Source organism: Scleropages formosus, chromosome 7, assembly GCF_900964775.1.
Source record: "Scleropages formosus chromosome 7, fSclFor1.1, whole genome shotgun sequence".
Taxonomy (NCBI): Eukaryota; Metazoa; Chordata; class Actinopteri; order Osteoglossiformes; family Osteoglossidae; genus Scleropages; species Scleropages formosus.
Genome location: NC_041812.1, coordinates 1,760,800 through 1,777,905, shown reverse-complemented (window position 1 = coordinate 1,777,905; position 17,106 = coordinate 1,760,800). Strand labels below are relative to the sequence as shown.

Sequence of the window (17,106 nt, the reverse complement as noted above, 5' to 3'; positions counted from 1 at the left end):
ACAATGCACCGCTCCCCCTTCTCCTCCTTTTCTTGTTGTGAAGTGGGGCATCACAGAGCAGCCTTTTTCAGGAACACCTGTGAGCCAACTGTGCACAAGCAGCACTTTGTTCGCCCAGGAAGCAGCCAGTGTCCAAGGCTCTTTCCATTGTTTGTGTTCCTGCACTGATAAAAAGCTCACAACAGAACTTTGGCACAAAACAGCTGAATAAAACCTGCTTTTTAAACATTCCATCCTGACCTGCTGAGATTAAAAAGCAAAATTATATACAAATGCAAGACCCAGTAAATAACTGCATGAACCTTTTATTTGCATTCTAAAAACCTACAGAGCTCAATGTTACTCATATTGTACATTTTAGGTTAGTGTAATTTTAGCTGAGACAGCAAAATTCCTCTGTAACATTTGAATTGCAGTACACTTAACCTACAGGAGTGTTTCCATGCAACACAGTAAAGATCCCAAAGATGTTTAGATAGAAGCTGTCTGTTCCATATAAATGACAAAGGTAAAAATACTACTGTAGTTTGCTCTCCCTTCACCTGCTGTAGTGAGGCAGCTGACAGTGTAGTGGACAGAGCCACTGTCTTCAGATCCATAGCTTCAAATTCCATTCTGTTGTACCCTTGAGAATAGTCCCATACCCAGCTCTACAAATGGGTCAACTGAAGATAGCTTACCATCATAAGTTGCTTTGGAGAAAAGCAACAGATAAATGAGTAGAAGTAAATAAAACAAGGAAATACAAGGGTGGTTAAGAACCTGGTCTTGCAGCTTCCAGGATGATAGTTCAAGTCCCATGAGCATGCTTGTTATATTACCCTTGAGCAATGTACTTAGCCCAAATTACTCCAGTGGAATAAATTCCAACTTGTATGGAATAAAAGATAAGTAATTCATTAAATAATACAAACCCCAGCATTTTTCCTTCAAGTAGCTATACAGACAGATACAAAGTTACATTACCTGTAATATTTTGGGTGCAGTAGAAAACTGAAAGTGAACTGACTCCACTCATAATGGCCCTTTCACACTCCATGAATGTCATAGTGCTGGGGGGTGGGTCATGAGACAGCAAAGGGTTAGCTCAGCCTTGGAAGAGAAATTACAGGGAGTACCCTAGGGGAAAGCCACATGACTGCAAACAACCATGAACCAGAGGCACACGTGCTAATTACAGTCTGCTGGGCAGCAGCCCATTGCAGCGGTCGGGCGCCGGTGCGGTTGTCAAGGCAGCTGGACTGGCTGACCCACAGGTCACTCCCTTCCTGTTGAACAGGGTGCACCCCTCCACTGCATGAACTAAACAAAATGTTCTCTGATGCATAGTAGGTACAGCTCAGTCATGAAGAGGGGAAAACATATGGAGTCTGAACACTGTAGGTGCTGGTTTTCCTTTATTTCAGCTGTTAAATTTAGTTTGGCTTATAGTTGAAGATTGTTCTTGTTTACTACATGATTAGGAAACCCTACCTTACTGTGTAGGTACTGACAGAACCAAGCAACTAAAAAAAAAAAAAAGTTCATTAAATAAAACCACATGAACTGTCACTGCATGTTAAAGTCATATAATGAATTTCTGTAACAGGTAAAATGCCATGGTGAATTCTACCAAATACCTTTGTATGATATGGCAAATATCACATTTTTAAAAAAAACCCTGAAAATTAAGTACACTTCTGAAGCCACCAAAATCATGTAGTTGGCAACAAATTTATAAAAAACTGCGAGTTGGCTCTGCAGGGGTATTCCTGTGGGATAAAAATGTACAATCCATATACATCTATGGTAGAAACCCATTTAAAAAAAAAAAAAAAAAAAAAAAAAAATCTAAAAATGTACATTAAAACATGAATAGTAAAGTCTTTGGCAAGGACAAATATTTTACACTGCAATACTGAGGCACATTATACCATGCTGACACTGGTCTTCACGTCCCACCAGCTCTGCATGAATCCTGCCCCATGCTCATGGTCAACCACTACTTATGAGAGCCAGTCCAATTCCCTCAGAAGAGGCAGTTCATGCACTTTACAACCTTGCTGCCATAGTCCACACATTCGGGCCCGATGCACTCGCAGCAGGCATTGTGGAACCAGCGGTACTTGGAGCCCCCCATAGATTCGCAGTAAAGCTTGCACTGTCGGATGGACACGCAGTCGTCAAAGTACACCACTGTACACAGGTTATCTGGTAAGGGCAACAGAACGGGGGTGGGGGACAAAGGGATTAGAAAGCTGAAAAGAAGCATTCTTGCAGGACAAACTGCAACCCTGAAATAAAGGCAAAAGAACACCTAATTTCTATAGTAATACCAGTTATCAGAACAGTTTCAGCCCATTACAAACCATTTTATATCATTTAAAAAAAAAAAAATCCTAATCTTGCTCATTACAAACAACTTTCCCTGTGAAAACCATACTTTTCAGTGTGTGAGCACAACTACATGTTTTGGCAGATTTGATGAGCAGGTGAGTAGTCCTTGATAGACAAAGAGCATTTAGTTAGCAACACAGTCAACTGCAGAAGGACTGGATGAGGAAATAAAATACAGATCCAAATCAATTAGGATCACTGACTAGAGTGGGGCCAGCTGGAGTACAAACTCAGCATGCATATTTAGTAAGCTGCTTTGTTTTTCTGCATGGCCTACTTTCAATGCAAGACTTTAATCACTAGAGAGCCAAAGGGCTTCATTTACAGTGTTAATGGGCCAATTAACATGTTCTCATGCAAACCCCTCAGCTCAACACTTGGTTTGGAATCTGGTCTTTTTTTATTGTCCTTGACAGCTGCAAGCCTCCAGGTTCTGCTGCAGCCTAAAAATGTAATCTAAAGTTTACAGTTGTGGATTTTTTTTTTTTTTTTTTTTTTTTTAAACATCTCCCTTCTCAGTGGTGTGATCCCAACCTTTCTAATTAAGAGGCTGGCTTTGTCATTATAGCTTGAGGACAGGTATATTTTCCACATGTATATACCTCGAGAGCCATCATAACTAGCATGGATGCTGTTTCCAGGCAGCGAAACGTTGTGGTGGGCATCATCCAGCGTCTCCAGGAAAGAGACCAGATTCTCATGGTGTGACAGCTCCTCAGCCACTGGGAAGGACACCACCATCATGTTGATGGGTGAATCTCCCTCGGTGAGTGCACGGAAGAGCGACGGGATTGGTCGATGGAGCTCCTCCACAGTGCTTTTGGAGGTTGGTGGTGTGTCGCTGTAGTTCTTCGGGTTGCACATTCCTGTCATGACAGTCATTAAGCCGAAGGTAAATATTCATTTACAGTTAATACTTAGTTTTTTTTTTTTCTCCTTGCTATATGGTTTCAGCAATTGTTAGCATCTCTGGTCATCCCTTATTGCTAAAGGGTATCTAGATATTTACATCTAGAAGGGTGGTGGGGAAATGATATTAAGGGCTTCAAGAATCTGAAGTCCAACCACAAATGCTATGGAGCACTTCACTCTGACCACTGAATCAACAATAAAACCCATTACAAACAACTGAAACCATTTCACTTAATTGGGCCAGTGTGTTGAACCTTTAAGGCAGTTACGCCTTACAACAGCCCTTGGCACTGCATACCCATTTCACTCCAGGCTCACAGGACCAACTCTGCTGATCTGCTGAGGCTTATCCAGGAGAGCCATTTAGTCTTATGCTAGTGAAGATAAATAAAGCCATCTGGGCTACCTGCCACCTCTTTCTAGCAAGTGTGTAGATGGAAGTACAGTGAAGAGTCATCTCAAATGACACTAACAATCCTCCGTTCTACCCACTGCCTCATACATACACACACTTACTGACCCTCCTGCCACTGTTCTGCCATCCACAAGCAGCTACAGAAACAGACCATCTGGTCTGGGAAAGAGGGCTGTTTTCAATCAGCAACATGTTATATGCATTTCAGATGCTGCTGAAGCAAGAATGTCACAGCTGATGAACAGGACTCTGTACTGAAGTCTTTGAAGACTGAAATGAATTTGTGAAGCATTAAAAATTACTGACTAGTTTCTTTGCAGCAATCCCGTACAAAAATAGTTGTGCTACATAAACTAGGAACAGGAGGCTCATTGCCCTTGACCGTGAGCATGGATTTGTGATGTGTTTATTTTCTTCCTTCTTAAATTTGCAAAAGTTTCTAAAATCCTGTTTTCACTTAGTCATTATGGGGTATTGAGCATAGATTGATGAGGGGGAAAAAAATGAATTTAAACAATTTTAGCATGAGGCTGCAACATAAATTGTGAGAGTGAAGGGGTCTAAATACTTTCTGAATGCACCATATGCCAACACCAAGCAAGTCTGTCATTCCAGCCTGACAAGCAAACTGCATTTCATCCAGGTTTTGTTCATGAACCCATAACACCACGGAAGGCTGACACCAGGGAACATCAGCATTGTCACAAGGCTATTAGATGTCTACAAATCATGTCACAGGATATAAAAGCTTACATTATAAACACAACATAGTTAAAAAGGCAGTTTTTGGATACTGCTACTGAAAATGCCCAATCTTTCTTTATTCAAAGCAAAAGAGCATTTCACATTTGGAAACGTTAGGGCTAAAGAGGAAACTTTTCCCAAATCCAGTAGTTATAATCCTCCTTATTTATGGTAATGGAACGATGACACCAACATGGAAAAAACTTATTCTTGGCACTGCGGAAAGGAAAACCATCCAAACAAACCAGTTCCATCTCAGACTCAAAGTAGGAATATGCTGCACAATGCCATTCTCATCAGTCCCCTCATTAACACCATCAAGTCATGCTTCATGCAGTAGGTATGGAACCAAATACAGTAAATTCACTTTAAATTAAAAAAAGTTGGCTAACCTTCAGGGAAGAAGTTCTCTTCACACATCTAAGTAAAATTTTCTCTCACAAGCTTCTCGCCCTCCCAGTTCAGACCACTACTGGGAAGAATTCCTATTAGTTTGCCAGAAGAAATCCATAGCAAGCTTTATGTCCACAAGGAACCTGACCTTGCACTTGGCTAGATATCAGGTCCAGGATAACCATTAGAACCCATGCATGTTTCTTCCTATGACCAACCCTCATAGTCAGCCAGAGGTCTGAAAGCCATATATGGAGCCCAGCTCTGTTTCAATCCAGACCCACCAAACTGTGTCCTCTTCAGAAACAACCTCCTCACAGAACATTTACACATTCTTACTCCTGAATTCCAAAGATTCCTCCAGCAACACTTCTCCAGCTCCAGGACCATGCACACACCCAACACAGACAATAAAATTGGGAAGACTGCAAAAGTGATCCCCATTTCAGCCTGCTGCCAGTTCATTTGATTCTTCCTTGCAAGGTATAATGAAAAACGTGTGTTACGTGTACTGAAACCCACTTTCAAAATTAGTTGGCCCCCCATTTGTTCCAAGTTAGTGCTAAAAACCAAGGCTCACATAGTGGAAACATTCTAGTGAAAGCAAACTGAATCTTCTATATGCTACACTGTAGTTTTTTTTTTTTTTTTTTTTTTTTTAAAATCACATGCAACATGTTTTAACAGAAGAAAGGTCTTGCATTTGCTTTCATGTAGTCAGCCTAGAATGCTTTAAAGCCTAATCTGGTAAAACCTGAAACCAACCTAGGTGAAGTTGGCCTAGTCAAAACATACCTTAAGCTTAAGTTTTAAAGACCAGTTCTTTAACAATTTTTAGACTGTTAAAACAATAACAGGTAAACTAACCACCCTATGTGCCACCTTGTACTGCATGTTCATAAATAGTTCAATTAAGCTGCAGAGTGCAAGACAGAAACTATTTTCAGACTAATTACAACTGTAGTCAGAATTGATCGATTTTAGATTTGGTAACCATGATGACACAAAGGACATTAAAAAAAAGCAAGTCCAATATCAAAAGAATGTTGTTCTTTCACCTTTGGCCCTGCCTGGGGCACAGGCCACCAACAAAAGCTCTCCAGGCATCCCAGTGGTGAGCCAGGCTCTCATTTTCTCCAGGTATATCCCATCTCCATGTTGCGGTGCAAGCGGTTCTTTGGTCGCCCTTGATTTCTCTTCCCTTCTGGGTTCCAGGTGATTTCAGCATTGCACGGCAAGCAAGCAGGTTTTCAAAGTGTGTGGCTGATCCCTCTCCAATGTCGTTGGAGTATTTTGTCCTCCACTGTTGCCATTTTGTTCGCTGCCAAAGTTTTGTTGCTAATGGTCTTGGGCCAGTGAAGTCAGAGAATCCTTCTGAGGTAAATGTTGATGAATGTCTGGATTCTCCTCATGGTTGTGAGAGTGGTTCTCTAGGTCTTTGCTCCATAAAGTAGGACAGGCTTCATGATCAGGTTGAAGATCCTGATCTTGGTGTTGATGTTCAGGTCAGTTGATCTCCAGACGTTCCTTAGTTGGAGGAAAGCTACCCTTGCATTGCCGATCCATACTCTTTTAGCATCCGCTCTACCTTTCATATCTACAGTGCCAAGGTATGTGAAGTTTTCCACTTCGTCTAGCGCTTCACCTTCTAGTGTGATGGGGCTTCTGTTGACAGCAGCATTGATCTTAAGAATCTTGCTGTTCCCCTTGTAGCTACTGAGGCCCAGATGTGCTGAGTTTTCCGCAACCGTGCCGGTCTTCTCCTGCTTCTGTTGTTGGGTGTGGGAGAGAAGGGCCAGATCATCTGCAAAGTCTAAATCATCCAGCTGTGTCCAGTGTCCACTTCTTCCACAACAAAATACAGCCCGCATCCAAAAAAAACCCAGTCTCTTTGCCACCTTCTCATCCCTTCTGTGTCCCCCGCCACCTCCTTCTCCCTCTTCTCTCACTGCTGAAGACTTTGCTTTGTTTTTCAGAGACAAAAGTCAAAGCGATCACTGAAATTCTCACCATCAACCTGCCCGGTTCGCACTGGACCTCCCTGCAAAGCTATTCTCTCCAACTTCAAGCTGCTCTCCAAATCTGAAGTCGCTGACCTCCTGATATTGTGCAGAGCCACCACCTGCTTGCTTGATCCGGTCCCTGTCATCACTCCTTCAGAATATTTCCCCACAACTCTCCTCCATCTCTTCCATCATCAACTCCTCACTCTCCACTGGCTGAGTCCCAGCTGCTTTCAGAACTGCTCTAATCAAACTGGAAAACTCACTCATTTCGCCTAGCTCCTTTGCTAAGAGTCTGGGAGTTACGATTGATGCGAGTCTGTCATTCTCAACATATTGAAGCCACAACCCGGTCCTGCAGATACATCCTGCATAACATTCGTAAGATCTGTCCCTACCTCACTACTGACTCCACCCAACTACTTGTCCAGGCCATGGTGACTTCCCGTCTGGATACTGCAACTCTCTTCTGTGTGGACTTCCTGCTAATGCCATCAAACCTCTGCAGCTTCTACAGAATGCTGCTGCACAAGTTGTGTTTGATTTGCCAAATCACTCCCATGTATCTCCTCTACTCATCCCTCTGCACTGGTTTCCTATAGCTGCCCGTATAAAATTCAAAACCCTGGTTACTGTGTACAAATGCATCAATAGAACTGCTCCCGGCCATTTACGGGACTTGATAAACCGGTACACTCCAGCCAGGCCCCTTCGCTCATCTACTTCTGCTCACTTGGTGGTCCCGCGCACGAAAGGCAAAGCTCGGAGGTTCTTGGTTCGTTGTGGTGGAATGACCTTCCCGTCACTCAGAACTGCGGAAACTTTCTTTTCAAGAAGGGTCCGAAAACCCACCTTTTCCAGATCCACTTTGCCCAAGATCTCTTCAGATGGTCTATGGTGTAACTGTTCATGCATCGTAACTTCAGAAGCATCCCCAGATACAACCTTTATTCAGCCATTACTCTGGTATTGTACTACTCATTTGTGTATCTTATAATATTTAAGAAAAAATTGGTGTCGGTATCGGGATTTGTCTGTGTCTTATGCACCTACTTGAGATGAACCTCGGTGTAGCAAGTGGTAGGGAACGAACTAGGTTTGCTTGAGACTTTGTCTGCAGCCACGTCTCCTCTCAGAGCAATGCATAAATTGTGCTTTTGCTGAGATGTACGTTGCTTTGGACAAATGCATCTGCTAGATGAATAAATGTAAATGTAGACTGTTTCGCTTTTGGGCTATGGATGTCTTCATGACCCAGTCGATAGACAGCAAGAACAGGATAGGCGACAAACATCCTTGTCTCACTCCTGTCCACACTTGGAAGGCATCTAAGTTGACACCCATGGAGCACTCTGCAGGTTATGCCTTCATAGGAGTTCCTGATGATGTTGGTGATCTTCTCTGGCCCTCCATAATGCCTCAGCAGTTTTCAGAGGATCTGCCTGTACATGCTGTCGAATGCATTCTCAGAATGTATTAACATTTAAAAAAAAAAAAACAAGATTCTTCACTGGCTTCCTGTGGCTGCCCATATCAAGTACAAGACAATTGGACAAGTTGCTCATTTCATCCTCTTTGGTCACAAGTCTTCATGATCAATTCAAGTCTCTGTTTATCCAAGGATAGTGGAGCCAAAACCCAATCCTGCACATGCCTCCTGTATAACATTTGTAATATCCACTCAGATCTCAACCAAGTCAAACAAGTCTTGGTCCGAGCCATGGCTGACACTCCACTTGGACCATTGCAACACCCTCCCTTTTGGTCTACTGGGCTCCTCCATCAAGCCTTGCCAGCTGATACAGAATGCCATGGCACAAATTTGGTTTGATATACCACAGCATTCCTGTGCATCTCCCTTCTCATGTTTCCACTGACTTAGCTGCAGCTACCCGTAAGTTCAAGACTGGTTATGATCTTGAAGACAAACAAAGGACCTGCAGTACGATACCTATAAGGCCTCATCATTCATTACACCTTAGAAATAAAGCTACACGCAACCACCCCTAGCCACCTAGTGTCCCAAGCATTAGGTTCAAAATTCCAAGTCTATAGGTTCTCCATTCTAGGTCTGACATGGGGTGGCACTGAGCTCCTCCTCTCTCTCAGAACTACCGACTCCCTTTGAACACTCCATGATGATCTCAAAATATCTTTCAGTCCCACTTGCCTCCTGATCTCCAAACTTTTCCATAAAAACTTACATTACATCACAATCACCTTTGCATGTCATATCAGTTCTGTAGGCAGTTACTTCTGTAATATGCGCCAGCAAAAATGGTTATATGGACCAAACTAACTGTGCTACAAGAATCATGTTTCTGCAGCTGTGCATTTCACAATGGATGAAATTACCTGTTTACTATGAGTTTTACACTGTCTTTCTCCAAAGAAATAAGACTACAGTCGTGGGCATGGTACCATCATCTGAAATGGTGTGTAACTCACCAACGCAGTCACAGCACTCCTCCCACAGTGTGCCGAGACACAGCATGCACTCCTTGCAGCAGGAGCAGTTCCCGTCTGATGGCCGGCACTGGCACAGCTCCTGGAGGAAAGAAGATGTATACATTTGTTTGGAGAAAGGCCATGAACATGCCAAAAATGCAGCAAAGTACATTCTGACATATGAAATCACTGGGAATAACAGTCCAACATGTCCTGCCCATGAAACAATGTCACACATTTATACATACACAACAACCAACAGAAACATGTACCTCACACAATGCCCCTGCCAAAATAAATCTAGACTTAGACACCAAAACATGCCACGGCTGATAAACATGGACTCAAGCAGTGACTCGTAATCAGTACAGACAATTGTGTCTTCCACTAAAAGAAGTATCGTCAGATACAATCTGAATATGAAAAGGAAGCCTTGAATAAAAGCAAGCAAAAGATGTGTACATGGAACAAATTGATCAATTGATAATAAAACTGAAGATGTACAGTCCATGTGCAGTAACACACACAGGCACAACCATACATAAGCAACGAATGAAATAAGAGCAGTGGAGATGCCATCTAATGTTTGGTTCATGTTCAGAGGTAATTACAGGGAGAATGGGAACTCTGTAGCACTTCCAGGAGAGAGCCAACAGGCTACAACTTACATCTGCTTCACCAGCATCACAGAGGAAAGGTCAAGTACCAGATGTGAGCAGGAGGTGCGGAAGGAGGAGCTAGGAAAATGGGCTCCCAGTGAACAGCACAAACAGAGCAGCACCAGTTTTATGGAACAAGAGGAAACTGAAGTTTCCCCATATCCTCAGTATCCATGGGGTTCCAAAGACTGGGGATTTCAATGATTCATCATGCTGGGGGAGGGGTAGGTACTAATTGAGCCCTCATATGGGGCACTGCTGTCGCACAGGGCCTGGGTGGTGCGAGAGAACGTGGGTTCAATCGCTGCTCAGTCTATGTGGAGTTTGCACGTTCGCCCCATTTCTGCATGGGTTTCCTCTGGGTGCTCTGGTTTCCTCCCACAGTCCAAAGACATGCTGTTCAGGTTCCCCCATAGTGTGCATCACTAATGTATGGATGAGTGACCCATTGAAAATAGTGTATCAAGCAGTGTAAGTCACCTTGTGAATAAGGTGTGTGAGCTAGTAATACTACATAGTATCCATTATAAGTCGCTTTGGAGAAAAGCATCTACCAAGTGAATAAATGTAAATGTCATACATTTTAGCATGAGGTTGTAACTTTCCTGTGTAAAACTGCCATCACCTGATGTGTGTGCACATGAGTCTATGCAAAAAACACATAATCAGTGCTTCAAAATTTTTTTAAAGTTGCATACTTAAAGACACCAGAATCAGTCTTATTATGCATTGAAGGAAGACTTTTTGAAGGGGGGAAGCCAACCAAAAGGGATAGAGGTCTTTCAGAAATTTTCTGTAATTATCAAGAAGATGTTAAATGACAGGTTTTCCCCATGTAATCTGTACTTCAGTACCATGCTACACTTATTCCCCTGTCCCCAGTGAGCACACCAACACAAAGCAAGGGCCAGTGCATTCCTCACAGTCAAGGTCAGAAGTATTTTAGGAGGAAGAGCAGAGAAGTGGCATGGAGGAGACTGGACACCTGGTGTGCATTGCAGGACAATGTGCACGTGCGCGCACCCATACACCCACACACCTACCAGCCCTTTCAAGGGGGGAGGCGTTTCAACTAAATAACACAAACAGAATAGCAGCTGATGGCCTGTCATCTCAGAACTCTTACAAAATGCTTTTCCACCAAGTCTGTTTAACCCACATTTTCTTCATGGATACCCCTACAAAATTCGTCTGTTGCAGAGCAGAAGTTACCTACATTTCTATGTCATTTGGCAGTAAAACGAGAGTAAAGCAGACAGCATATGGAGTTTGCAAGTACTAGTGATCAACAACAAGATGTTGCACAACTCCATCTGACAAATCTGTGAACAATCAGCACTGAACAGGAGTCCACATCTACATGTCTCTGTTTCCAGTTATTTTAAATTAGTCATAACTTTAATGTAGCTCAGTTACTGCATTTATTTACCAGAGGCCTTTCCAGAAGCTATGTACATCTCAGAACAATACAAGGGTGCAGTGATAATTATATAATGTAATGAAGTATAAATATGTATAACCTGTAAACAGACATATGCATTATGTTTTCCTTACTGATTGTGACTTAGCAGTAAAAGTGAATGCAGACATTAATTTCAACCCAATAGAAATATCAGAATTCATTTCAGCCAATGAACTTTTTAAAAAAAACTACTTTAACAATAATACTGCATTAGACTAGACTAGTTATTGAACATTTTGTTTTGAAAACAGTAATTTGCCAGGGAAACATTAAATATTTCATTATTCTACAGGCATTTACAGCTCAGAACAGATTCTGTAGTTACTTGCCTAAATTTTTTTACAGCTTGGAGGCTCAAACAGTTAAACTAGATCCTACTTCAAAACAAATTATGCATATAGTATCTGCATGGGGGGTGTTTCATCCAGGCAACAGTTTGTTGTTACTGATGTTAGCGGTATCAATAAAATTGCTTAGGACACCAACTTTGTGCGTACAGTCACAGACAGAGCTGAGTGGAGAAAGCATTTTGGAGACATGTGCAGACTTGACTTCCTCATTGCTCCTGTGCTGCTACACCTTGTGTGTGAAAGACGGCTGAACAGTTGAATCCAAGAAGCTCAACAGTCATGAAAAAGGTACTCATTTAAGATCTTATTCCTGAAGTTCTGAACAAAAAAGATAACATTTTAGAAAATCTTCTCGGAGGACAAAACCAAGATCTTTCACTGAAGAATCCACTTGAATAAATCACAGCAAAACAATTTTCCACCCAAGGGCTGAATACGATGGAATTTCATGTTAGAAAATCTGTGCGCCAGTATATGGCCGACGAAGAGAATGAGTACTACTCCCTGCAGGTACTGACAGTGGAACAAGAATCAAAACAAATTTTGGCATTGCTCACAGGGAATCCATGGGCTGGACAACAGGATCACTGGAAAGGACAGACTGGGTGATTCAACTAGAACTACAGAAATGAGGTCTTAACAGCTGATCTGCCATGAACTACAGCCCGCAGAAGGGCAAGAATCCAACTCTCTACATCACATACGAAGGAAAATGATCACACTGAAAAAACCCAGAGCATTGAGAAAAGAAAAATGTCCACCTGGAGCTTTTATTAACATTCCGCATTCTTTCCTTACAGAACAGACCTTTTAAGCTATTAAATAGTCCTTCTACACACACAGGAAAGAGATGCATAACCAAATCCACACAAATCAGTCTAACAATGCAAAACATTTTAAACTACTTGTTCTTCCCGTTTGTTTTCTTCAATAACGTTAATTCAGATTCTGAACAAAATCACCCATTCATCCATATGAAGCATGCTCATTCCAGGGTAAGGTGAATATTAGTTACAAGTCATTTGCCGTCAACATAAGAGTACAATACTTGGAAAAATTACTTGTCGAGGGCCACAGAAAATGCAATTCAGTCTCTCCACAAACTCGTGCTGCTCGTACTCATCATTTTAAATTATACCCTATTTAAGCTAATTTTATATTTGCAGTTTATTTCCATCACATCCAAATACATTTTCTAGTCAAAATGTACCAGAATATTGCCGGATCACACCTCAGGACCGTCCTGCAGCCGTATCTTTGGGAGAGGCAACTGAATATCATTTTAAAGAATATACAGATCTGCACCACTTGTTTTATTTTTGAGTTTACACCTGAGATCTTTGAGTATAAATACTAGTCAGCAGCACCTTCTCCAGCACATTGAGTCTTGTGAGCTGTGTGTCTTGAGAATTTCCAAGCTGAAAAGATGCCCAAGCCAGGATCAGCTGCATGACTCAGAGACACACCAAGGGCCCCCCGAGGGGCTGGCGTCATTACCCATGACTTCTTACTTTGTTGTTTCAGCAGATAACACAAACAGCAGTTACCATCATAGAGCATTGCAAAACACAAAAAAAAACAAAATGGCCACAAAAAAGTCAAGCCTTTACCTTCTGTAATTAAAAACGGCACTTGCAAACTTAAAGTTAAGATCGTTCACCAGTAAATTATTAAAGCCCATGAGTGGATATTAAATACAAGCAATGAAAACAATTAGAGGTTAAAGCAGTGTGAAGATTAGTATTTAGACTAAAACACATGACCACTACATGAGTAGTGATAAAATGTATTTAAGAAGATCCTAAAAACCAGGAGCAGACAAGAAGCTGTTTCACTTTGGAACTCAAAAATAAATTCGAGCCTGTTCAAAGCCAAAAAAACAAGATTAAAGGAAGAGCAATGCAACGGTAATGCAGCTTCCATTCAGTTTACTTTCTTTTGTCATCCTCATAGTGAGCAATTAAGTGCAACAATGGCACTTAAAATAATTGCAACAGTAGCTGCAGATGAAACTAAACACATTTACCACTATAAAATCTTAATTCCAAAAGAAGTCCTCATTGTCATAGTACAAGTTATAACATGAAAATCAGAGAAGTTACCTTTAAAAGATGGAAGGGATGTCTGGTTAATACAATCTGAATAATAGTTTACAAGATACCTAATGTTCTCAGTGAACTTTAACAGGAGGTACTGTTTTCATCTTTATTCTGATGAATCACAACAGAAGTTCACTTCAGAGAGCCAATTTTCTAAGCGGACAGCAGTATATTGAGGCCTGTAACTAAACCACACTCTGTAGCGACACGGAAAAAAACACTTAGGAGTCCCAGGCGGCAGCAAGTCCTACCAAAAGCAACAAGACACAAGGAACCAGCACACTAAATTAATCAGAGTATTATCTGAGTTAGTTGCCTTACAGACCAGACAGGGAGAACCATCCACAAGTTTTTACGAGAGAGAGACCTATACACTAAAGATCACACACCCAACTGAAAACCCAGACTTAAACTAAAGCAACTGAAGGAGCCTGACTGAGCAGTATGCCATCTAGGGACTTGAAACTAAATTCCTCTTCATGAGCATCTCTTGCTCCTTATGCACCATTTCCAAAGGTATATTTTGCACAGCTAATGCATTTCTTTGGGCAAGCAGGGCAACTTGACAGGCTTTCCTGTAGTAGTTTGAGGGTTCGAGCTGGGAGACCATGTGACCTGCAACAGAGCTTTGGTATGCGTGTCCTACTTCTGAACTCAACTCAGTATTAGAGTCACTTTCTCTCCAAGTCTTGAAACCATTTCAGATACTGACTACAAGCAGAGTTATATCTTTAGGTCCCTTCAGGACTTTTAGCGGAAGAAACACAGGTTACTTGGAAGAACTTAACTGTCAGTACCGATCACTGACTCAAACAGTACAAGTGCATAGTAACCCAGCTACTTTCTTGAAGGAAAGTATGCCTAGAAAAATACATAAAATAAAATTTAAGATGCTTCCTATCATCTTTAAAAAGAAGACTCACACCATTAAGTCCTGAGGCAGAGAAGCGTATGAATCACATTGTACAAGTGAAATCAATACCTAGAAAAAAAAATTCTATGGGATGGAGGCTGTATTTTTTGATGTATAATTATATTATCATCACAGTTGAATAAAGGACAGATGACAACTACCAAGCCTGGGTTAACCAGTTATTTGCACAGACAGGACTTAAGAATTTCCAACCTTTCTCTCACCTGAATTAAGCACTTGCTCACATCACTGGCACAGAGTGCTTTGTTGCAGGCGGTGACCAGCGACAGTCCCGACAGAAGAAAGAGGAGTGCAGCAGAAGCTGGAAAAAGCAGCACACAGCCGGGCCTCATTCCGAAAGCCGTGAGCAGTCACAGAGTGGACAACCTGGGTCGACAGGGACAGAGAGCCACATCTCTCATTGACATTTTACATTTATTTAGCAGACTCTCATAAGAGTTACTTGAATGAGCACAAGAATAGACTCGAGTCACAGTCACAGCTCTTGCTACAAAAAACAGCCACCTAGTGTAATTCTTGAAAGCAACATATGAAGTGAACAAGAGTGCATTTTGCAAAGAACTTTATATGGGGGGGAAACACTGTCAATAAGCAGGTTGTCCATTTCCACTGTTTTGCGGAGCACATGATGATCATACAAGTAACTGCCTTTAGAACTGAGTCAGCAGGCCTACAATATTGAATATACAACGATTTTTAAATATTTTAATCCAAAAATAATTATTCAGTTCAACTTTGTACAGAGGCCTTTCAAGGCTGCCTGGGAGTGACTACAATTGAACGAGAGTTTTACTGAGGGCCTCCTGATATTCAGCATTATCTGTGTGCCATGAAAACATCAGCGCAAACAAGTGAAATCAAAAGAACAGTAAACAGAGGCAGTAACGCCGCACACAGCTGCGCGGCTAAGGGACTTTTAACTTAAAGAGCTGGAGAGGAAAGCAGCCGATGCATATTCGAGAGGCAGATTGCCTGCGGATTTTTTTAATTAAAAAAAAAAAAAAAAAAAAAAGTGTAATTTTTACGTTACCACACACAGTGACACACACTGCAGCGATCATGATAACACACCCAAGGAAAAAAACTACTCACTGTGTGAGGACAAGGAACGCGGCTCAGATTCAGAACACTGAAAATTAAAACGTCGAGAAAATAAATAGTAAATGCCATTTAAAATGGGCTCAGTCTTTTATTGAAGAACTATGGCAGCTACAACGAAGTAGTATGTACAGTACATATTTACAAAAACATTAAATCCGTGCATTATTTATTAACAACACGGAGGAGAAACACTCATTTGCGCTTGTCGAAACACGAGGGTTAAAGTTAACCCCCATTTCATTCGGTTAATCGCAAGTAACAAAAGACATTTCACACCTTCGCTTCGTTTCGCAGACACGCGAGCGCGCGCGCTTCATAATCGCTTCAGGTTCGACTTCCAACTTTCTTCTATTTAATTAATAAGCGTTTCCCGGGCCGCCTCGCTCGCTCGGTCGGTCGGTGTGTACATTATTTGTGGCGGAAAGTCTCGCTGTAACGTGGAAATTATTCTCGCCAACACACTGCTCGTGTGTTAAGACTAAGAGTATTTATTTAAGAAATTCTCCTCAGAAACTAAGGCAGCGGAAAGTGAGGGAGGGACGGAGTCACTCCTGACTCCACGTCCAAGGAGCGTCTCTCGGTTCGAGGTCCGTTCGAATCCTTCTGAGGCGAATTCGTAAAGGTAGAGTGACTGAAAGCCGAAGCAACGGCGCCTCACCGATCTTTGCGCATGATATACACACACAAACGTGGAGACAATGCTCGCACTCACCTCGACGCGGTGTTCTCACCCCGCAGCTCTTCCCTCGCACTCCCTCCTTTCTCTCACTCTCGCTCTCGCGCCGTCGGAGTCACTCTGTCCCGGCACGCGAAGCAGCAGTGAGGCGCCCGAGCGTCTTAAAGACACACACACCCTTTTTCCAGATCGCAGTCATACCCGTCCACCTGACTTGTAGGGGCGGTTGGGGAGGATCACGTGGGGACGGATACACAGGGAGGGACTGGGACTGGGACTGGGACTGGGACTGGGACTGGACGCGTGGGGAGACATACGCGGACACCCCTGTGAAGGGGGCGATGACTCTACTTAGTGGCTCGTATTTCCCTTTATGACGCGGCGAGCGCCGCGGATCGCTGCGTCAAAAGCTCTTTGTGTTGCACACTTATGCAAATAGGGGGGGGTAAAGGACCCGCACGTTTTATAGCCTCAGGCACCGGTTTGTATTTTGAAACACCTTATTCCTCCGCGCATAGAAAACAGCAAAGGAGC

At 42.3% G+C, this 17,106-nt stretch overlaps 1 protein-coding gene across 1 annotated transcript; it reads right to left on the bottom strand.

Annotated features, from left to right (window-relative positions):
• Positions 1-1,386: 1,386 nt before the first annotated feature.
• twsg1a (twisted gastrulation BMP signaling modulator 1a) lies at positions 1,387-16,767 on the bottom strand. The gene is made up of 5 exons (XM_018745105.2): positions 16,609-16,767; positions 14,999-15,161; positions 9,292-9,391; positions 2,979-3,242; positions 1,387-2,190 (listed from the first exon to the last, which is right to left on the bottom strand). Exons 2-5 carry the CDS (start codon positions 15,125-15,127, stop codon positions 2,009-2,011), a joined length of 675 nt encoding a protein of 224 aa, XP_018600621.1. The 5' UTR covers positions 15,128-15,161; positions 16,609-16,767; the 3' UTR covers positions 1,387-2,008.
• Between the last annotated feature and the right edge of the window lie 339 nt (positions 16,768-17,106).